Raw genomic sequence first — 22,615 nt, 5'->3', positions numbered from 1 at the left:
ATTTTTCCTTTCTTGAAAACACTAGCATGTTTAATACAATTGATTTCTTTGAAGAGAGAGAGAGAGAGAGAGAGAGAGAGAGAGAGAGAGAGAGAGAGAGAGAGAGAGAGAGAGAGACATGATTAGAACTATCTTACCGACCTCATCTCTAATGCACAACAATAGAAATTATTGCAACATAATTGATACATGAATTTCCGGAAAGAGGTTTTATTTTCTAAACTTAAAAAAGCAAAAATGAAATCCACCAAAAGTTTTAAATCCTAAAACCTAGAAAAGCATTGGACACGCCGAGAAGAAAGAGAGTCCTTACCTGACTCACTGGAGATGATCTCGCAAACTTTATGCCATAAAAACCAATCAAGGTAACAGAAAGACTCGCGAGGAGGAAGACGATCAGTTGGGGCGAGGGATTGTTCGGGTTGTTTGGGAAGAGTGTATTCATTCTCAAAATTACCCCTCGTTTTGCCGTTTAAATCAAAGTAATGATCCAAAAAGTTGAGGTTGAATTTAATTTTGTTAACCTTAAAAGCAATCACAAAATGACAAAATAATGGGGACATAGTAATTTACTTTTTTGACCTTAAAAGCAATCACAAAATGACAAAATAATGGGGACACAGTAATTTAGGTTACAAGGGTTAATCGGGTGGGTTAGATTTAGACATACCCTTTTTTAAATACCCAAATCACTCATCTAGAATGTAAATGGACCATTATACCCATTGGAAGATGAGTTCTTAATCTTCGCTTTTGTCTCTCACTTGCAAGTAGAGTGAGGTTGAAGCAACGACGAGCGATGAGCGTCAACCAGCACCTTGAGTGATTGACGGCGACAATGATTGGAGGCTGCGGCCTTGTCTTTTCAAAATACATTCAATAGGAGAGGTTTGCGGCAGCTCGACGAGCGGCGAACTAGAACTTGCAATCGACGGAAGACCTGCGGCAAGAAACATATCAGATAGAATTTTTGAGTCATTAACGAAATCAGGATCACCAAGATTCATCCTCACTGTGATTGCGTGTTTCAAAGCTTCAATTTCCCGATGGATCCCCAGTGAACCAGAAACGCCGAGAGGAAAAATCCATATTGAGCAAGAATGTATAAAACCTGAAAGGAGATTTGGAAGACATTTAGGCCAAAGAGTTAGACATATAATCATATGGAAAATGAGGATGTAGATAAAATTACAGGTATCATTGCAGCACCACCGGATGGAGGAGGCATGCTTAGTATCTCAAGGCCCAAGATATTTGCAGAGATTGGATTCTTCACTTGAACTTGATACTTTTCTAGGTCTTGCAGGGTCAGTATTCCTCCAAACTTCTGAACATCTCTAACTAAATTGTACCCAACTGAACCATTATAGAATGCATTTGGGCCAAATTTTGCAATGGTGTTAGAGTGTCTCAGCTAGTTTTCTATTGTGGCAGATAAATCTTGGCTAAAGTAGTTTCCCATTTGATGTGAAAATATTACGAAGTCCCTTATTAGCGAAGATCCCTTAATTTGATTTATTCATCAGCATGTAGAGATATGGAGACATCTTGAACCCTTTTCGAGCAAGATATTATGCTGGCCTTATTAGCCTTTTTCATGGAAGCCTCCCATGTTGTTTCCAAGCTTTGTGTAGGCCAGCAAGTTCCCCTGGAACTGCTATAGAAAGTGCACCACTAGCTTTCAGAGCATAATTTCCACCATACATATTCTGAAGAGGAAAAACAGAATTAACAAAGATAAGTCGAGGATCCAACTATAATGAATTCAATTTTTCTGTGAAGTATAAGCTCATGATGGGCAGTCAAATACCAATGTTTTAGCTTTATTTAGTTGCATGCATATCAAGTGACTACTGCACATTAATAACATCAGAGATTGGCAATGTGAATTACCTATTACCTTACAGTTATTTGAACATCAGTCTTAGATCTCCTCACCATAAATGGATTTCAAGTCAGCAAGATGAAGTTATATTTGTTTCAACTTGTATAAATGAAGAACTACTACAAATAGGAGAAGCAAAAGCTGCACTGAACTACTTATATTTGGTATGACAACTCCAAGGCTTGAACCAAACCCATCAGTGAACCCAAATCTAGGTACTCAGCCAAGTTCAACCAAGGGTAAACAAGACAAGTCTAACAACCCCTGAGCTTCCAAATCAAGTTCCCACATTTCAAAACATTTGACGAAAGAAGTCCTCCTCTTTCCTCCAGTTTTCTTCTTTTTCTCTTTTAACTAAAATTGCTGTAGGCTTCTTTCATGCATGGGAAGGAATTTCCCAGAAGTATGTATGTGAATGAGTTATACAGTTGACAATGTGCTTGACAATCACAAATTTTAAAAAATAGACATCACAGGGCGGTGGAGATCGGCTGGTCTCTTATTCGCCGTCTATCACTTCGTTGCCGTCGATATCTCCGTCGCCGTCGGGCGTGCCGGATGAGTCCAAAATCCTCCCTGTCGTAGTGATGGGGGTGAGTGAAATGTGGGGTTTCATATTAGGGGTTAGGAGGATAGGGATAAGGGTAAAATTGGAAAACGAAATATTTGTTAAAGGCCAAAGGGTAGAATCGTATTTTGACATCTACAACTAACAGTCTACTAACAGAGTTATCTGACAAGGAAGGTCTGTGAAATATTTGAAAACACAAGGAAAGGGATTAGAATAAAAGCAAAATACAGAAGAGGGAATATAAATTACTCAACTATCTTACATAATTGATCGACACTTGTCAAATTATTCTATACTATTGCTTTGACATGTAAGATGACAATATAAGCTGACAATGTAGTAATACCATCATTTTTTTTTTTTTTTTTTTTTATTAGATTTCATTAAAATGCCTAATAGAACCATTCAAAATTGAAATCAAACTGTTTAAACTATATTTAGTTCTGATTTACCTAAAAAAACTTGCACCGAATTAAATTGAACCATTTACTCTGAAAACCGAACCGTTTAACACCTAGATGCACATAATTGTTACCATAAATTTAGCCGACCTGACTGGGTCGAAGAACACATCGGTTCTTAACTTCTGATTATTGTGGGGCTATTGACCTGTTTGGCTAGCCCGAGAAGGACATGTGGGTTAGACGGAGGTAAGAAGCCCGCATACCTCTTGTATGAATGGATGGACCGTTCAATGCATGGACTTAAAATCACGACCATCAGATTGGAAGTTTGCCATAGGTGGGTTCTGTTGTAAGGTTCACTTCTCAGACCGTCCCATAGGAACGACAATTTTTACTACCACCCAAAAAAAAAAAATAAAAATAAAAAAAAAACTACTTTGGTCGTTTTGTTGATGGCCATTTTTGTAATTTACTAGGTGCACCTATATATACGAAATGTTCTGTACTTTAGGGTGAGAGGGGTTAGGGTTTACTAGCTACAAGAGGACTGCGCTGTCTGCCTTCGAAGCTACACCCTTGGAACCTCATCTCCGTCGACCATGGCGGTTGGGTTAGTGGCTCTCTCTCTCTTCCTCTCTATCTCTCTATCTCTCTCTATGTCTTCCTATCCTCTGCAGTTTTTGTTCGAGGTTGCTGAATTTTTTCTTTGGATTCTACAGGAAGAATAAGCGAATTTCGAAGGGGAAGAAAGGAGGGAAGAAGAAGGCGTGAGTTGCTTTAAACCCTTAACAACGCTGAATGGAGATCTTTGTATTCTGTTTTCAGATGCTGATCCTCAATGTTCTAATGCCATATGTTGCAGGGTTGATCCCTTCTCTAAGAAGGATTGGTATGATATCAAGGCGCCATCGATCTTCAACAATAGGAATGTCGGGAAGACCCTAGTTTCAAGAACGCAGGGAACCAAGGTCATTACTTTCTCGTCCTTGATATTTTAATTCTAGAACAGTTTATTTTGCAATCTCTATACAAGTTGAATGAGTCGGGGTAGCTGAACCAGAACTTAGGGATTCATTATCGTGGAGCTGACGTTTGAACGTAATGTACATGGTCATTGAAACTCGAGTTTCTAGAAAATTTAAAATCCTATAATTAGTTACAGTTACGAGCTTGATGGCGGAAAGTCTTGGAATTGTTTTCTTTTCCCTCACCTTAAAAAGGTGATTAATTCTGACCTAAATAAGAAAATAAGATTTGAGTTAATTGAATTTATGATGTAAAATGTTTCAATAGATTGGTTCATCTGGATGTATATTTAATGATTTTCTTGAGATCTTTTATTTTGATTGGGTTGTGATTTAAATGGAATAGAATGTTTAATATATATACTTTTCGGACAATCATAATATTAACTTAATTCTATTCTCTCACAGATTGCTTCTGAAGGACTCAAGCACAGAGTATTTGAGATCTGCCTTGCTGATCTTCAAAACGATGAGGATCAGTCTTACAGGAAGATCCGATTGAGAGCTGAGGATGTGCAAGGAAAAAATGTCCTCACTAACTTTTGGGTAATTACAGGATACTAAGTTTTCAAACTAGATGTTCACTTATGTTTTAAGAAGTTGTTGAAAAGAAATATGAAGAGGTGCTAATGCAATTAGGATTGTTCAGGGAATGAATTTTACCACAGACAAGTTGAGGTCCCTGGTGCGTAAGTGGCAGACTTTGATTGAGGCTCATGTAGATGTGAAGACTACAGACAACTACACTTTGAGGATGTTCTGCATTGGATTCACCAAGAGGAGACCAAACCAGGTTAAGCGAACCTGTTATGCTCAAACAAGCCAAATCCGACAGGTTAAATTGATTCTCACAATTTCCCTTCTTTTTCATTATGGGTGGTGGAAAGTCTATTTTTTGGTTGATGTATTTATTGCTGTATTGGTTCTTTATTGTGCTTATACAATAGAAAATATATTTAAATTCTATGTGGAACAAATGGGTTCTGCTTGAACATGTGTAATGTAGAACAGTTTTATGCTTTTATTTTTTCAGATTCGCCGTAAGATGAGAGAGATCATGGTAAACCAGGCGACGTCATGCGACTTGAAGGAGTTGGTACAGAAGTTCATCCCAGAGATGATTGGGAAGGAGATTGAGAAGTCCACCTGTGGCATTTATCCTTTACAAAACGTCTTTATCCGAAAAGTCAAGATTTTGAAGGCTCCGAAGTTCGATCTTGGCAAGTTGATGGAGGCAAGTTTCACTCCCTTTTTAGCTCTTTTGTTTAAACCCAAGTTTGGCTATACAGTAGTGTTTTTTTCAACCTTGTGCATCCCAGCCGTGCGTCCTTGTCTCTTCATCTAGTTTGGGTTAGTAATTTTGTTTGCTCTACCCACCAATGGTCCCAGCATGTAGATTTTTCCCCTTTTGTTTGGGATAAGAAAATACCAATGCCTGTTATTATTGTCGATAATTGGCTTCTTATTAAGTATATTGTCTGGGTGGGTGTGCATGCAAACTATCCTTGGACGGAAGTTTGGGAATATGCCCTGAATCTTGCAGTGTCTGTAGTCTGTAGAATGTAGTCTGAACTGATACATGCACCTATTTTAGGGTATGGTTTTCTTGGGCAGATGCTCTTTTAGCTCTTGAATCCTGTGATTTACAATTATACTTTGGATTGAATCTCTACCAGGGATACTCTCATCTTGGGTAATGAGTTGAGCTAAATTGTGCAAGTGGTTAGTGGACTGTTGTTTAGAGGGCTGCCTACTAAATGAGCTCTAAATCATCGGAAGACTGATTGACCTTCACATTTTAGTGGCCAGCCTTCCATATTTTAGCTCTAAATCACCATAGGACTAAACTATCTTTTTTTTTTTTTTTTTGGGTGTAGAACATGACAATCTGATTAAGAGATTACTTGGTGTTCAGTAATGGGTTAGAGTCTTTGTACAATGTATCACGGTGACATCTAGATGCATTACTGTGATATTTTATTGTTACGAAGTGTTCAGTTATTTAGTCATTTTGGACTCTGGTTGCAGGTTCATGGGGACTACTCGGAAGATGTTGGTGTGAAGGTTGACAGGCCAGCAGAGGAACCAGTGGCAGAGGAAACCGAAGTAGTTGGAGCATAAATGAAGGTTCAGCATATTTTTGCTTTGGTAATTTTTAATCAAATTTTGGAATTGTAATGTATTCATTTATTATTATTATTGAGAAGCGTATTTTGGTAAAGGATTTTGTTTGGCTTAGATTGTGACGGTTGATTGACTTTGAGAAAGAGGAACATGTTTTTATCTTCTCATATTATCTTTAGTTTTCATTACATATCCCCATTCCCCTAGAGCCACACTCCAAATTTTTTTCTAGACCATCTTTTTTTCTGGTGGGGAAATGAGGTGGAGGATGGGATTGGGGAGGGGGGGATTTCCTTCTGATAAAAAAAAAAAAAAAAAAAAAAAAAGGGGTGGGGGGTGTGGTTGCGGTTAGGCATGGAAAGGTTGGCTCTGATTTTTTTTTAGAACTTTTTTTTCTGAGTTCTGATTTGAGAACTGTTCTTCGATTTGAAGTTTTGAACTGCCATAACGAAGCAGTATGGCATAGGGTTTTGTCCATTTCTTAGCCAATCTGGTTTGACCTATGGTGGAATATTAGAATTCATGGAACTTGAAGACTCCCTCTGGGTGGATGTGAAATGATATTTATACAAAAATAAACTCACTTTTGTTAACTACTACCAATAATGATTGTGTTGGTAAAATTTATTTTATTTGCAACAATTCTTTTTAGTTTTGAATTGGAAAATAAAATGTTTATATAATTGAAAAATGATTATTGTATTTAGTAATAGTATGATTTAAAAAGGGCCCTTTCAGGCATCATTATGCCAGGTGAATGGATTGTCATTTGGCAGGACGGGTTACTCCATGTGATAGAGAATCCTTTATATATCTCAATGGTAAAATTTTATTCCAAGGTAAACAAGTAGTTCGAACTTTGATTTTAGAGTGGGCAAAATTAGCAAATTGCCATTAAAGTGCGATGAGTTAGCATTTTATCTTTTATTTTTAATTTTTTTATAATTTTAGTTACTTAACTCATTTAAAGTTGGAAACTGTATCACCCTCCATCACAAAGGGGGGGGGGGTTGGGGGCGAAGGGGAATGGCGGCTGTGCCTCTTATGGAAGGTGGAAATCCTACTTTTATTGATGTTTTCTTGTAGTGAACAAGGTTTGGATTAAGATTTTTTATCCTAAGTGTCTCTTAGGGTTGAAAAATACTGACCTTGAGTTAGGTTGGGTTGTGTCTAAACCCCTTGCCCAACCTAACCTTGATTTTAGCTTTGATTTATATAAATATAAAGAGTTAGGGTGGTCATCCTATCATTTTATTCAGATTAATGAAATTTGGGTCATCTATTACTGTGTTTGCACATCATAATTTTAATTGTATATTGATTATTTGATCTATTGGTGTTTCGCTTTTCTTTTTATTTTTTAATGCATATAGCACAAATGGCAAAAACATGGTGGGTTAGCTCAACCTTAGAAAAATTCAGAGCTAACCTGGCCCTACCCAGCTCAATTAAGGTCAATCAGGGCTAGGTTGGCTTTGCATGAGCCCCACAGGTTTAGGTTGGGCTACAGTTGAGTTTTTTCGGGAACCTAGGGTTGGGTTGGGTTTAAAAAATTCGGCCCAACCTGACCCTATTTCACCTTTACTTTCATGTGTGTTCCCATTGTCCCCATACGCCAATAGGGGCATAGGGGCATAGGGAGAGAGTTCTCCGAGAACATTATCCCACAAGGGCAAGTGTTTTCTGTTCGAAATCGGTCCCGGTCCCTGTGCCTATAAATGAAGGGGCGACCCTAGGAGGGGCATGGTGGGTTATTGCATGCCCATGTGTTTGTGGAGCAAGGACAGCTTATGGACAGAAAACTTTATCCCTTAATTTAATTATGTAATTGTAAATTTATTTATTCATTTTTATAACAGATTTTACTTTCTTTCCCTTCTGTGTACTTGCAATTGGACAGGTGAAATCTTTTTGATAAAGAAAATGCGGAAGTATTTTATACAGCAATGGAAAGTGATGTTTCTGAAAATCTGTTTAAAATAAAATTGGTTGGAACCGAATCTTGTAATCTCTTTTCTTCAACCTTGAACACTTTGCAATCTCTTTTTTAGTGTCGACATTTTTATAATTTCCTTGCCTTTCTCCTTCCCTTCACTATCTTTGTTTTAGAATTGAAACCTGCACAAAACCCACCAGGCTACCACTCTGTCCCTCTTGCCTTCCTAAGTTGAATAATTTCCATGGAATCTGAGAGAAAGTGAAGGATTCCTTTTTTTTTTTTACACCAAAGTGTACAAAGATAGCCATTGAAGAACAACCCCATCTTCTTTGTTCCTGCCGTAGAATTACATCTATGGTTTTATAAAAGAAGCGAATTGAGTGGAAAATGAAGTAGATATCTATTTTCTTTTTCTCGCGAACCCAAGTTTGAGTGTGTCAAGATGCGACAGAAATAAAAGCAAATCATGATATGGAGGTTCAGTGGGAACCATTAGAGTAAATTTGTCTAGATGGTAATATCCTTTGAGGGTACTTGCTTCATCAATGGAGTTGTTAAACCCCAGAGCTGAATAAACCTTGTAAGCGTTAAACCTGCAACTCACATATTCATTTGATGGAAGACCACTCTTGTACTTAGCTGTTAAATTTATCCAATGATCTTTCTGAATTCGTTTCAGAGTCTCTCTTTTAAGATTGTAAAGTTTTCACTTGCAAAATTTCAGGCATGGTTCATCGATTCCCAATAAAATTACAATTCCTATGTAGCCCAGAAATGGCATTAACCCAGATTCATCCAAAGGGAAAACCCATAACGGAATCAGTTTCTTGCAGAAAAACAAGTATGCCTTCTTTTGCTGGAGAAACACCAAATTCTCAGTTTCCTTCTCCTTCCCTTGGGGACCCACTTTGAGCCTGATCTCGAGCCCCAACCTGTGGTGTGTTTCACTTCATTATTGGTTTTCTTTGGTGGAGAGGGCAGTTGCAACGTAAAAGGTTACCCTGTCAGAAGGAGGGTGGGGGAGAAAGCATCACGGGAAGGGAGGTCGCTGGTGGAGGAGCATTAGCAGGAAGGTCACTCCGTCGATTGAGGACTGGGGAGGGTGGGGGTTGGAGGGTGCAGCCGGATGGAGAGGATCCAAATTTGAAGAAATTGCAGGCCAGGGGAGAAGAGAGGAAGAGGGGAAAATTCAAATGAGAGGACGAGGCTAAAATGCATGAAATCATGAACTGAAGATTCTTGCCTCTTACTTACAAGCAATCGTTAAGTAGCATGTTGCTTCTAACCTTTCTAAGAAATTTCATAGGGTTAAAATTATATGGTTTCAGATTCTGTCTGGCTACAAATAGACTCACATTCTTATTAATCTAAATCGCATTTAGTCAACCCTATTTAATTGGAATAAAGTTGAGTTGAGTCTGTTCTCACTTAGAGTTGAGAAAGTGCACAATAATGGCTAAAAACTGGTGCAGATGAATGGACGATTGGAAATAAAATATGAGTTATTTGCTGAATTATCCTCTGAAATTTGTCACATGGCTAATCCAGATCATTTTCTTCTATCCAACAGTTAGAATAGACATATAATCAGTCCACATTGTAGAAGAGATACTTTGTGACATTTGCAAAAATAACAGAACCTCTTTACAATAATAATTTCATATGTAAATTATAATTATTGTTAAGATCCAGTCAAGATCCAAAATGCAGATCTCACACTGAATTCCTCTCCAACTTCAAGTTTGGAAAGTCTGGCTATTAAAATTGTCTTCTGGTTTTGCACAGACCTTTGTCTCCTCTCCCACTTTCCTAAAGAGCCATTCAAAAGGCCGAAGAATTGTGCTTGACATGTGCGAGGGCAGTTGATCCAATAATAATGGCATAATCTTGACCTTCGCCTTTCTTCTCTTCCTGCTAATTATTAACAGTTTTGAGTGTCTGGAAGTCACTAGCTCACTCGTCCCCTATCACTAACAAGAAACCCATTTGATGATAAAGATGCAGCCAGCCAGTGAAAATGCAATGGGGAAAGATGAGAAACTTGGAATGACTAAGCAGAAAAAAATTGTGCGAAATTTCAGGAAACAAGCTCATAAGAGCAGCTTCTTTTGATTATCAGGTCTCACATGTACAGTTCTATTAACTAGAGAGAACCATCTACAAACTAAATCCTGAAAAAAAAGGGAAGGGAAGTATCTCTAGATGTAAATGCCATCTCTAGGAATGGTAGTTTCAGACAATATTGATAGAGGGTTTAACCCGTTCACAAAGTTTATCATAAATATGATTGCATAAGTATGCTTACCACTCTATCCTTTAGTTTTTAGTCGCAGGTCTGACACATGCACAAAATGGAGCCTTCTTTCGCCTGGGGCTGCTTTTGCCACTGCTTTTGCCACTGTCATATAGATAGTCCTTCAAGAGAACTTTCAATCTTCTGTCTGTGATTTTTGTTTTTCCTTTGCTTCTATTCTCATCAAGCTTCAACAAATCAAACTGGATTTTCTGAAGCTGAACTTGCAGCCGTCCAATCTTTTCAGAAGCTCGCCGTGCTTGTTCTGAGACTCTCTTCCTTCGGACGTTCCCAGTCTCCTCCATTTCCAACACAGACTGTTCATTAGAGGATAAGATATTCTCCTCAGCACTCTTCATCAATTTTCCATTAACATCAGACAACTGCATGATGGCCTCTTCAAATTCCTGTAACTGCCCTTTCACACTATCATAGTCAATATCCTTGGAATTTTTGCTCTTCCCTGGCATTTCCACTTTCTTTTTCAATTCTTCCAATGTTATCTGAAGGTTCATCAACTTCTGAGCATCAGAAGCAAGTCTCAATAGTATCTTCCTATTGTTCCCCTGCTGATGTGGCTCTGTAACCCTCCTGGATACCTCTAGTTTGTCAACACCCAACTCCTTCTCAACTTGCAACTCTGAAGAGGGATATTCGCTCTTCTGCTCCTCTACTTCAGTCTCCCCCTTGGCAGGTGGAGATGGCAACTTCTGTCCCTTGTTGACTTTGAGATCTAGGCTGTAGTCCTGTTCAACAGTTTCCCATATCTCAAGCATTTCATTATCTGTATCAACATTTCCTTTCTTGTTCAGACCATATTGTCCAACTCCATGATCATAGAATGATTGTTCTGAAACCTGATCTAGTGGAATATCTTTCATCAGTAGTACATTCCTTGATTTTGATATTTCAGGTTCTGTCTTCTGTAGATGATCATCACTTGGTTCATTCCTGAGTTCTGGGCCTCCTACTTGCAGAACAATATCCTTGCTTGTTTGAACTTCTTTTTCTTTGAGAGCGCTCCTCCTAGATTTTAACTCTTTGATCTCTTTCATCGCAGCCACTTGTTTGACTTTGTCTAAGCTTTCAAGCACAGCAAGCCTCTCCTTCTCCACCACTGCCTTCTCAATAGCTTTGACCCTATTCAGCAATTCCTGCAAATCAGAAGCTCCGTTTGGCCGCACAGCACTGTGATCTCCACACATCAGTCCATGGCTCTTCTCTTGATAACGATTTTCCAATTCCACATCCTGGAAACATGCACATGAAGTTATATGATGCAGTTAAGATCACTATAAGAAACACATAAAATAGATGTGGGACCATAGAAGGAATGGAAGAGCTAGAAGAAGCTCCATTAGGTTGGAAATGGCTCTGGGACTAAAGATCTCAAAAGTAATCGTGAAACTGAAAGATACTAAAATCATGAAGAAAAAACAATCCAATATCATGCCATTTCCTTTAATGTTTTCCATTAAATCATATTGAAGATCCAAGTTAATATGGACGAGGAAAAAATTTAAATAAAGAACTCAAGGGAAGAATGTTCTCCCCAATTCTCAAACTAATTTAAAGTTAGGGGCCCATCATGCTAATGGTTCAATAATTGGGTGATCAACTGGATCCTAAAGCTAACTGCTAAGGGACCTAGTTGGCCATGCTTACAAGTGAAATTTTTTTGACTGACCTATCCAGCTGATTGTCTAACTTGGTTAAACCTGAGTCTGGACAGAAATAATTTTTCCAAATTGAAAAGTAGGTGGGGCCCGGTTTGGGAAATTCAGACAAATTCATCCAGTTTATCCAAATTTGAGAGAATGAGATAAAATAGAATTAGAGGTCATTTTTTAGTAATTGAGTATTTTCCTAGTGCGCAAGAATTGTTCAACTTTTCTGTTAGGTTTTGAGTCCAAATGTTCTAAGTAGCATTTTTGTGGCATTAATTATGCTTCATTATACTCGATAACAATATCCAGGTTTCAACTGGGTCCAGGTTGCCTAAAAGCTAGAGATACGCCACAATATCCAACCTGGACCCTGATTTGTCAATATTTCTCCACCCTAGTAATGCTTCAGCCTATACATAGGAATCCACTCGGATGCACTTGCCACACAAATTAAACTAAAAAAAAAAACACTAAACAGCGTGCTGGCCATCTAAGAGGTGTTGGAGAATATCCTTTATCCTTCCTTTCCTCTTGTCCAAATCAAACAATGAACATCAGGGAATGTAATTGACTTCAATCAGTCAAAGGAAATGTTCAACCTTGTTTCTTGAAGCTTAAAAATATATAACCCTCGCAAGGTTTTGAAACCTCATTATAGCTTTGTCCAGAGGAGTTCTGAATATGCTATAAGCAGAGAAGGTAACATACCATTGGTTCTGTCTTTGTCTGAAAAAGAGCACGGTCTTCAAGAGATGAGATACTATCCCTCAAAGAAACAATGACAGGCAAATATGCAGCCAGCTCAGCCTTGAGTCCTCCATTATCACCTTCCAAAACACATAGTTTTCCACTCAGTTGTTCAATCTCTACAGTTTTTGAAGCATTTTCACCTTCAAGGATCTCCAATGCTTCAATAAGCTCATGAACCTTCTTCTCAAGTACAGCTTCGCAAACACAGGACATCTGGAGGTCCCCATAGAATTTTTCAGCATCAGCCTCCAGGAGTATGACTTCACCTCTGCTCTCTTGCAACTCATAACTCAAATTCTCCCTCGCACTTTTAAGTTCTAAGGTTTCTTTACGTAATTTTCCCAGTTCAGATTCAAACTTCCAATTTGCTTCATTAAGGCAACCAATCTCAATGATCTGACGGTTTTTATCCTTTGACAACTCAAGGATATGCTTCTCTAGCTCCCGTCTTCTCACCTCAGACTCATTTAGTTCCTTCTTCATATCCTCAACATCTCTGAATAACATATTGTTCTCTTGTTGTGTAATTCTGAGCTTCTGTTCTGCATCTGAAAGCTCCATTTCCTTATCAGAAAGTAGATTCTTTCCGGTCATAATTTGATGGTTCAGCTGATCATTTACATTCTTAACTCCACTCATTTCAGTCTCCAATTCCTCAGCAGACTCCTTGAGATGCAGCTTTTCCCGCTCTACCATTCCCAATTTTTCCTCTATTACTCTTATCTCATTCTGGAGGCCACTGTTAACTCCACGTAGACAGTCCACATCTTCACTAAACCCTTCCAGTTTCACATCTTTCTCAGAGTTGAAGCTCTCAAAAATCAAGGAGAGATTTTCCAGAGCAAATGCTTCACCAAGAAGAAGATTGTTTTCCTTTTCTAGCATATGTCTCTCCTCCTTCAAGTCTGACAATTCATTCCTCAAACCTCCATTTTCTTCAAGCAATTTGGAATTTTCGTTCTGTGATACTAGGTAAGCTTCCTGCAAATCTGAGAAATTAGCCTGTAGCTTCTCCATTTCAGCCTTTAGGACCTCCTCACTGTGCTCTCTTATCCTGATTTCTGATTGTAACTGCACATTCATCTCCAGAAGTTGATGTTTCTCATTTTGCAGCATCAATAGCTCCTCCATCTGGAGTTTGTACTCCTTATCAATGGTGTTCCTTTCACGCTCAAGATTTGCTGTCTGTAGTCTCATTTGTTCTAGCAGAGTAACCAGAACCAAGTTCTGAAATGACAGTTGTTGCTTCTCATCCTGAGCATTCAAGAAAGAACATTCTCTATCTTCAATTTTCCTCAAAATATTCTTCAGCAGCATTTGATCTTCTGTGATCATATCAGGACTCCAATAATCTGGGCCAACTTCAAGGGAATTCAAAATTTCACTAATCCCTGTTCTCAGCTTCTCAATTTGGTCAGAGAGGAATTTTGTATCTACATGGAGTTTGTGATTTTCCTGTTCCAGTTCAGAAATTAATATCTCTGATAAATTGGAAGCCTCAAAGTGTTTCTGACACTCGATCAACAGAGAGAAGTTCTTTTCTTCCATATCTTGGATAAATCTCTGCAGGATGAAGATCTCAACCTGAGTATTTATGGATCTGTCAAGTTCTTCCTCAAACTCTTTCTTCCTCCAATGATCTTCTTCTTGCAGGACATGGATATGCTTTTCTAGAGCTGCTAGCCTGGTTTCACTTGACTCTGCAAAATTTGCACGTTCTTGTTTTTCTAGGTCCAAGGAGACACGTAACTCTTTGAATTGACAAAGTGTGGTTTCTCTCTCCTTCTCCAGGCCCAAGTACTTATCTTCTAATTGTGAGCATTTCCTCTCTAGCTCTTCAAGCCTTCGCTGAATAATTTGTAGCTGAGAAACCAGAGATTCTTTTTCAGAGAGGAGGGCAGACTTCTCACCATTAAGGGACTGGCAGGATTCTACTAGGCTCTTAGCTTTTGTCTTTGACCCTTCAAGTTCAGCAACCACATCAGAGAGAGAATTCTCGAGTAATGTGCTCTTCTCTAAGAGTTTCTGCACCTTCTCAGCCATAATCTCCAACTGGGAAACCAGGCCAGCCTTCTCAGCAACAAGAGCAGATTTTTCTTCGCTAAGAGACTGGCAAGATCCATCTAAAAGTTTCACCTTTTCTCTCAACCCTTCTATTTCTGCAGTTGCATCTGAGAGGGAATTTTCTAAGAGAGCATTTTTCTCCAGAATTTTATCCATGTTTTCCAATTTCTCCAAAAGAGTTATTTTTTCATCTCTGTCACTGTCACAGATTTCTTTCAGCTTCAAGTTCTCATCCTGCAAGTTCTTCACAGCTGAACAAAAGCACTCGGGGTTCAAACCCACTGACTCAATTTTCTCCATCATAGCCAGGAAGCGCCGACTCAAGTCATTTATTTCCTCTTTCAGACAGTAAATCTCTTGTTGAAGAGCATTTCTTTGATCCAAGCGGAGTTCAACCTCTGCTTCAAGGTTTCCTTTTGTCTCCTTCAAGCCAAAGATCTCGTCCTGTAGACTCTTCATCGATCTGGCAGAAGATAAGTTCTGGTCCTTCAGGATCTTGTTGTCCTCCTTGACTTGTTGGACTTCATCCTCCAAACTCTGCTTCTGAAGCTCCACATCCTTCAACACTTGAACGGCCTTTTGGAGCTCCACTGCCAGAGTTCTCTGCTCTTCCTCAGATTGGCAGTGCAAACTCTGCAAAGTTTTGAGAGCAGCTTCTGCCTGCAAGAAGTGCAAGTGCTCTTCTTGTATGTGAGCGAGAAGTCTCTGCAACTCCTCATGCTTCCCTTTAAGTTCCTGAGTTTGCATCCCCATTTTCCGTACCAAAGCTTCCAGCTCTGACCGCAAAGATTGATTTATACTCTCCAATAGAAGACGATGTTCTTCAGAACTGCGTAATTTTGCAACCCCTGTCTCTATCTCAGCATTAAGTCTTATGGCCTCCTCTTGTGCCCGAGATGCTTCACTCTCCAGATTAGATATTTTATCCAAGCACTGCTTATACTGAAGACCAGCTGCTTCCTTCTCTTCCTCTAGTTTAGCAAGGGTTTGCTTTAGGGTTTGGGCTTCAGTTTCAGCCCTTTCAGCTCGTTCATTAAGCTTTTTGGCTTCCTCCTCGGCATAAGAGATTTTGATCTCTAAATTAGATATCATCTCTAAGCACTCCCTATATTGAAGAAGAGCAGCTTCCTTCTCATTTTCTAATCTGGCAATGGCTTCCTTTAAGTTTTGAGCCTCAGTTTCAGCTTTACCCACTCGCTCGTTAAGATTTTTCGCGCCCTCCTCTGCATTAGCAATTTTAGCCTCCAAACTAGATATCCTCTCCAAGCACTGATGGTATTGAAGAAGCCCAGCTTCCTTTTCAGCTTCTAGCTTAGAAAGCATTTCTTTTAACGTTTGAATTTCTGTTTCTGCTTTACTTGCTTGTACATGGAGCCCTCTTGCACTTTCTTGGGCATTTAAGACTTCAGTCTCTAAATGAGATATCTTCCCCAAGCTTTGCTGGTACTGAAGAAGGCCTGCTTCCTTTTCAACTTCCAATTTGGAAAGAGCTTCTTTTAGTGTTTGAACCTGCATCACAGCTTTACTTGCTCGTTCAGACTCTGATGCAATTTGGGTCTTGAGATTCTGGTTCTCAGTAGATAAATGAGACATCCCATCCTCCAACCTTTGTTCTTGCCCATCCACCTCCTGGAAATTCAGGCCTTTTCTCACCCTTCCTTCTGCAAACTTTGCATGATTCAGCAACACTTCACTTGATGCAAACATATCATTGAGCTGTTTCAACCCCTTTTTGATTGTTTCAGCATTGAATTCTTCAGAAGGGCCTCCATTCCTAGTCATGGTATGTATTGGTGATGAGGAAAGCCCCAGAGCATCCTTATGCAAGTCATCTGGTTCATACAATGCACGTTTAGGGTGTGGCACCTCAGGTGTGTGAGGTTCAGCCTCAATGGTGGAAGAGCCAATGGGTGAATCATCAGCCAGTGCAAAGGGGACTTGGTCTGGAAATGCCTCAGCCATAGTATGATGTGCTTGACGAAGTGCCCCAGTTGCATGGTCATATCTTTCTGCCAAAGCACGATATGCTCGGTAGAACTCCTCAACCAATTTCATAAGCTCTGGACGCTTCCTGTAGTACATCTCTGCCCTCCTTGCAAAGGAATCTGCATCTTCTTCGATGAGCTTGATCATTGCTTTGACCTTGGTATCCATATCTGACCATGGACACATTACATCTTTGATCAGTGGCCAACAAGTGCCTTATCAGAAAAAAACTAATCAAAGAAATCACAGAATATACATGATCACAATTAACTGTAGTACTGACTATGGATCTCAGAAGCATAAACCAAGTTTTCAGATGTCTTTTATAAAAAAAAAAATTAAAAAAAAAGTAATACAACAACAAAAAACTCAGCCTTATCCCAGATAAATGGGGTCTAGCTACATGGATCTGTGCAAAGCCAAAAAGAATAAAAGGAGAGGAACACAACTCTTAATTAAAAAATAATAATAATAACAACAACACAATATAAAGAGAGCCATAATCTGCCAACTTCAGGTGCTAAAACTCATTCTTAAATTGATGAACCACCTACAGGATTGCATCCTTACATTTACCTAAAGAAATGACTTATCAGAATCTAAGTTCAAAACCAATCAACAGTAGACCCTTTTGATTGCTCACACCTTTTGCTTCTTCTCTACTCCGTGAATAATCTTCCTTTTTCTCCTTTGTTTGGGTCCTGTTAAGCAGTACTGCGAGAGGGTGCCTTTTCTATCATTTATGCATACAGTGCCTAGGTCATCCACCCCTCACCAAAGTTGACAACATGAGGCCCACCAACATTTTCCCAATCTGCATTTCGATATAAGGACTTCTAAATAATTATGAGGCCCTAACAAGGTCAGACCATATCTCTAACCCACTACAAGATCATGTCGAATCATCAATAACAGCATCTATTTTTGGTAGATATATCATGAAAATTCTAATCAGCTCTAGAAAAAGGCAAAAATTCATTTACATAGGCATTTAAAGAAACGCTTCCTTCACAGTCCACCATCATTGTGCCACGTGGACAGATGATGCAGCAATTTTGACTGTTGAAAAGAGAGGAAGTGTTGTGGATTAGGTGCATGTCCAATTTCAGACCTAGTTAATCAAATACCTTTCTGTGTTTTGGCAAGGATCCCCATGTATATCCATGCATCTCTACAGTATTCCGACCACTCCTGTGCACTCTCCCATAGTCCTGGATTTTTGGAGCTCTGTTTTTCACTTAGAAAAGTCCAATTGGGCTGAAACTTGGCATGTGAGCAGTGGGCATGGGGCCTCAGGGTCAACCTGTCTACAAAATTTGGACCCTATCTGATCTGCAATGTGGCAGATTTATGTAGGCTTTTTAGGCAAGGTTGCCTGAACGGCCCATGTAGGAAGCACAAGCCCTTAGAAGAATCCATTATTGTATAGAAATTATTTTCCACGTATTAATTTAGTAGTACTGACATATTCATTCACATAGAGAGGTGGCCAATTAATAGAATTTGTAACTTTCAGGGTCTGCCACCACACTAATCACATCTTACTCATGGTAGGTTTTAAGATGAGCCGATAAAAAATGGAGTATAAGATGTAACAATAACAGAGCATATGGATGTAATTCTAGAAAAAATTAGACTGAAAGTAGGGGGATGAGAATTGATGATAAGAAGAGACACCTCAAAGTGATGGTTTTGGATACTTGGATTCAATCATTAACAAAGAAATCGAAATAGAGGATGATGTTGCACATAGAATTAGAGCAAGGTGGATGCAGTGAAGAGGTGCTTTCCAAGTGTGATGTGATCAATGCATTTCACCAAAACTCAAGGAAATTGTTATAAAACAGCTATAAGACTAGCAATGATATATAGAGCAGAATATTGGGTAGTGAAGAAACAACAAACAAATAAAGTGTTTTGTAGCTCCAATGATGATGTTGAGATGGATGAGAGATTAAAAAAAAAAAAAAAAACTAGAAAATGATAAAATAGGAATGAACTTATAGGTTATCATGCATGGTTTTGACCAGAGTTGAATCGGAAACATAATCTGTGTAGCCGACCCATTTAAATGGGATTAGGTTTAGTTTTGAGATTAGATTTTTTGTGAGTTCACCATAAATTTTCAATGTTTCCTTGTTAGTCAAGAATTAGCAAATCAATTTGCAATATAGTCACCATTTCTAATAAGATCAGTTCAGTGAAGAGGACTTTTTAAGGACTTTGAAGGCATATTTTATGGATTCCTATGTTGTTTTTTTAATAGGCATATTGTATGAAACTTTTATGGACTGAATTTCCTTTAAGAAATGGAGATAAACTTCCTCTTCCCCACTCCCCACTCCCCACTCCCCACCCCCCACCCATTCAGTGGTTGTTATCCATAAATTACAGAAGCTGACCATTTCCTTACAAGAAGTTCCAAAATGGTTCCACCTTTTCAACTCAAAATACATATATTCCATTGATAAGGACAAATCAAATCTTGATAACTACGTATGTGGGGAAAAGGCTAAGCGAGTTACTCGCACTGCATTTTTAAGAGCAAGACTTTGACTTGTCCAAATTAATGCCTCATACCCCCATCATGGTTGATGGAAATCAAGTCGTAAGCTTGTCAAGTAATTATTACTTCGGTTCACAGACAAGATATAAGAAATTAGCAAGTTGACATGCCCACTCAACTTGGAAATGCAAGAACCTCTATATGAACCAATTATTGAACTGTGCCAGGAATCATTCATAACACCAATAAGGGGAAGTTCCCAACTCATCTAACCAAGTTTGGAAGCAAAAAATGGTAGGCTAGCTCTGGCTGGTTAAGCATCTTATATGCATATAGAATTGCATTATATAATTAAGCAGAGTTACATTCCAATGATATTTTAAGTTGAGGTAAAAGAGGTTTATAACATCATGCTAAATAAATAAATTGAACCCCAAAAGAAAATGATAGTACCATATAGTCACAACTTTCTTTTTGTTTTTGTTTTTGTTTTTTTTTTTTTTTTGGGGGGTGGGTGGGGGGGTGTTCGGGTTGGGGGGAGGAGGGAGGTTGGTTGGGTACTTGATGGCCAAGAGTGCTTCCATGAATCATAACAGACCTGGGCTTAAACCACAAACCTGATGTGAGCTAAAGCCCATTCAACATACCTTCTCTTCAAACATAGGAAGTACAGAGCATCCAGATGGAAACTCTGATGAAGAACTAAATCACATTGTCACATTGAACCAAATATGGACTTGTTCCCCCAAACCTCCCCCCCCCCCCCCCTCCCCCAAAACTAAAAAAATAAAAAAATCTAAAGGATTAAAAAAAGGACAGATTATCTATATTCCCTTTATTCTTTAATGAACAAGGAAAGTTAATGCACATGGCCTGTAAGAGGTAGTCGTTCTCTCTTACAAAGTGATAGCTAAACTGCAGTTCAGAAATCAAAGGATGCAGCATCAGAAAAATCAAAATTTAATTCCATTCCAGTGCTCAGACTCCATAGTATCATTTGAGACCCACAGATGCTATTTTGATCTCAAGAAAAATACATGGAAGGGATTTGAGCAACACACAACTCGTCAAAAAAAGACCTGCCAACCAAACCGGAATGGGGAGCAATACCTGTAAGATTTTCCTGAAGCCATTTGGAATTCTTTGGACTTATATGACTGTCCCACCACCAAGAGTACAAGCGTCTCGACTCAGAATGTAACAAGGATGCCATGACTGCAGCAAAGACCCCCAACCCTATCTGTTTTGGCCGATCCTTCTACAAATTATAAAAACTCAGATAAGAGATCCAAGCCAGAATCAAACCTGATTGGACTTTAAACACCCGATTTGGTAGTGAAAAGAGAAATATAATCTCTCAGTCCTTGTGTCTGCAGTGCCGACAGAAAAAAAGAAAAATTAACACACAAGATCGAACTAAAATATGAATTTCAGAACCACGAATAAAATGAAATAAGCTTCTTCAGTTCATGCTACATAGACTGTAATTCCTTACTAGGAATGTGAACTACCTGATCAACAGAGAACAAGTTCAGAAATCATACGACAACCACAACTCCTTCCTCTGTTTTCAAACTCGTCAAAATTTCCTGATCAACAACCAGATCTGAAATAGAAGATTAGAAAGCATAAAATCTTGAAATTAAGAATCTCAGAAGATAAAACATTACAAAAATTTGCAGATTTTCACAATATAAAATGGATCGAAATCACATTAAAAAAAAAAAAAAAAAAATCCAGGAACCAAATACACTAACACTCCCTCACTCACCAAAACCAGGAAAGAAAAGGGCTTAAACCAGAGTAACCTTAACAGCACCGGAACCACCGATCAACAAAACCCAGCCAAAAAAAAACTGAGATCAGAGAGACTCCCCGCCCAATTAACACAGAATGGTGGCTTTTTTTCATGGAGATGGGATCAAAATCCAGTCTTCATGAACTGAAAGATCAAATCTCACCATAAAATCAAGAATTGGTCTCGGAGTTCCTACACGCAGCTGTGAGAACAGCTGCTTCCTCAACTTTCACCCCATTGTATGAGAGAGATTTGATTTCTGTCTCTCTCTCTGTGAGTGTCTCTTTCTCGCTTTGCTTAATCCTGTGTTCTGTGATTCTGAAGTCTGGAGGACCCTTGTGGAACAGCTCCGGGGAGAAGAACAGTAAAGTGGGGGGGAAACAGTAACGAAGAACAGCGACAGAGTAGAGACTAGAGACTATGGAGAGAAATCTTATTTCCGATTATTAAAATAAAAAAATTTCCTATTTTCCAAACTGCTTATAAAGGTAAATAAATAGACTACTTGTTCAATGAACGTAAACGACACGAGTCTGGAAACCTCCTTACCTATGGGGCCCACTGTAAAGTGGACCCACTGTAAAAGTCCACTCCGAACCCTGCGCGAGCGTTTGCTTTTCAGAGAATTTACTTTCCCGTTTCCTTCGGTTTCTCTGAAAAAAAAGTATATACCGTACGGTAATTCCATAAGACACATTAAATTTAAACCGTTAGATTCCATGATTATGACGTCATATAATAGTACCAATGAACAGCGTTTACACTGTCACGTCACATCAAACAGCAAAAAAAAGGATCACGGTGATCTTGAATAGTTGAGCGTCAGATTGGAATCGTTACCGCAATTATTCGTATTAAATCACTACCCATAATTAATCCCTAATAAATAGTAATTAACTAAACCTTTTACTCGTAAAGTTGTAATTTATTAGTAAATTGTGTTTACTGTTACATGTTTACGTTAAGCTCCGGTTTTTTAAGAAACGGCAATGATTTAGGTAGCACGTGTAGAGAAAGATCTGTGAGACGTTAGATTAGAATAGTTAATCAGATAGATACGCCAATTTCAATCGGACAGTCGGCATGGAATTTAATAATGAGCACGTGCAATATGCATAATTTCTCGATAGCTTTACGTGTCTTTTGTCCTTAACCCAAGGAGAAACATCGATCTGTTTTTATTTAAAAAAATAAAAGTGTCCGTTAGGGAAGAGCGCTAAATTACTAAACCCAGCCCCCATTAAGTTTTCCAAAATGTTTTATCTTATGTTCCGGCATCGTTCGATAATGTTTTTGTTGTTTCTTTGTCTATGTTTTTGTTATTTCTGTGTCTAAAAATAGCATAAATGAGTTTTCACATTTTTGGAAATAGAAACGAATTTTTTTTATGTTTGATAAATCTGTTTCTCCAATTGAATAAGGTTGGGTAGATTCCTTATGTTAGTATGCATTTTGCTGAAGAATTTGAATTTCAATCCTCAACAATGATCAATAATCAATTCATGAGAGATCGGAGAGAATTGCAACGATCCACAAAGGAATAGATGTAAATTTAAGGCTTCCACTAGCAATGCAAAAATTCGGTACATTCTTTCTCACTTGC

The 22,615-nt window shown here is 38.6% G+C and overlaps 2 protein-coding genes across 10 annotated transcripts; one reads left to right on the top strand and one right to left on the bottom strand.

The window, feature by feature from the left end:
* Positions 1-3,365: 3,365 nt before the first annotated feature.
* On the top strand, positions 3,366-6,176 carry LOC122088423 (40S ribosomal protein S3a-like). The gene is made up of 7 exons (XM_042657691.1): positions 3,366-3,470; positions 3,580-3,627; positions 3,723-3,828; positions 4,294-4,431; positions 4,535-4,720; positions 4,919-5,119; positions 5,914-6,176. The coding sequence occupies exons 1-7, from the start codon at positions 3,460-3,462 to the stop codon at positions 6,004-6,006; spliced, it is 783 nt and encodes a 260-aa protein (XP_042513625.1). The 5' UTR covers positions 3,366-3,459; the 3' UTR covers positions 6,007-6,176.
* Positions 6,177-9,425: 3,249 nt separating this feature from the next.
* Positions 9,426-21,453, bottom strand: LOC122089231 (protein NETWORKED 1D-like). 9 transcript variants are annotated; one of them, XM_042658798.1, is made up of 6 exons: positions 21,176-21,453; positions 20,726-20,820; positions 20,325-20,584; positions 12,617-16,878; positions 10,254-11,491; positions 9,426-9,918 (listed from the first exon to the last, which is right to left on the bottom strand). In XM_042658798.1, the coding sequence occupies exons 3-5, from the start codon at positions 20,425-20,427 to the stop codon at positions 10,265-10,267; spliced, it is 5,592 nt and encodes a 1,863-aa protein (XP_042514732.1). In that variant the 5' UTR covers positions 20,428-20,584; positions 20,726-20,820; positions 21,176-21,453; the 3' UTR covers positions 9,426-9,918; positions 10,254-10,264. The 9 variants fall into 9 exon arrangements, with proteins under 9 accessions (XP_042514732.1, XP_042514734.1, XP_042514735.1 ...); XM_042658800.1 differs by having other exon boundaries at positions 9,426-9,912; XM_042658801.1 differs by having other exon boundaries at positions 9,426-9,862.
* Positions 21,454-22,615: the final 1,162 nt, after the last annotated feature.

This window comes from Macadamia integrifolia, chromosome 9, assembly GCF_013358625.1.
Source record: "Macadamia integrifolia cultivar HAES 741 chromosome 9, SCU_Mint_v3, whole genome shotgun sequence".
Lineage (NCBI taxonomy): Eukaryota > Viridiplantae > Streptophyta > Magnoliopsida > Proteales > Proteaceae > Macadamia > Macadamia integrifolia.
Note: the sequence above shows the minus strand (reverse complement) of the source record. Positions and strands in the feature narration are given on the sequence as shown.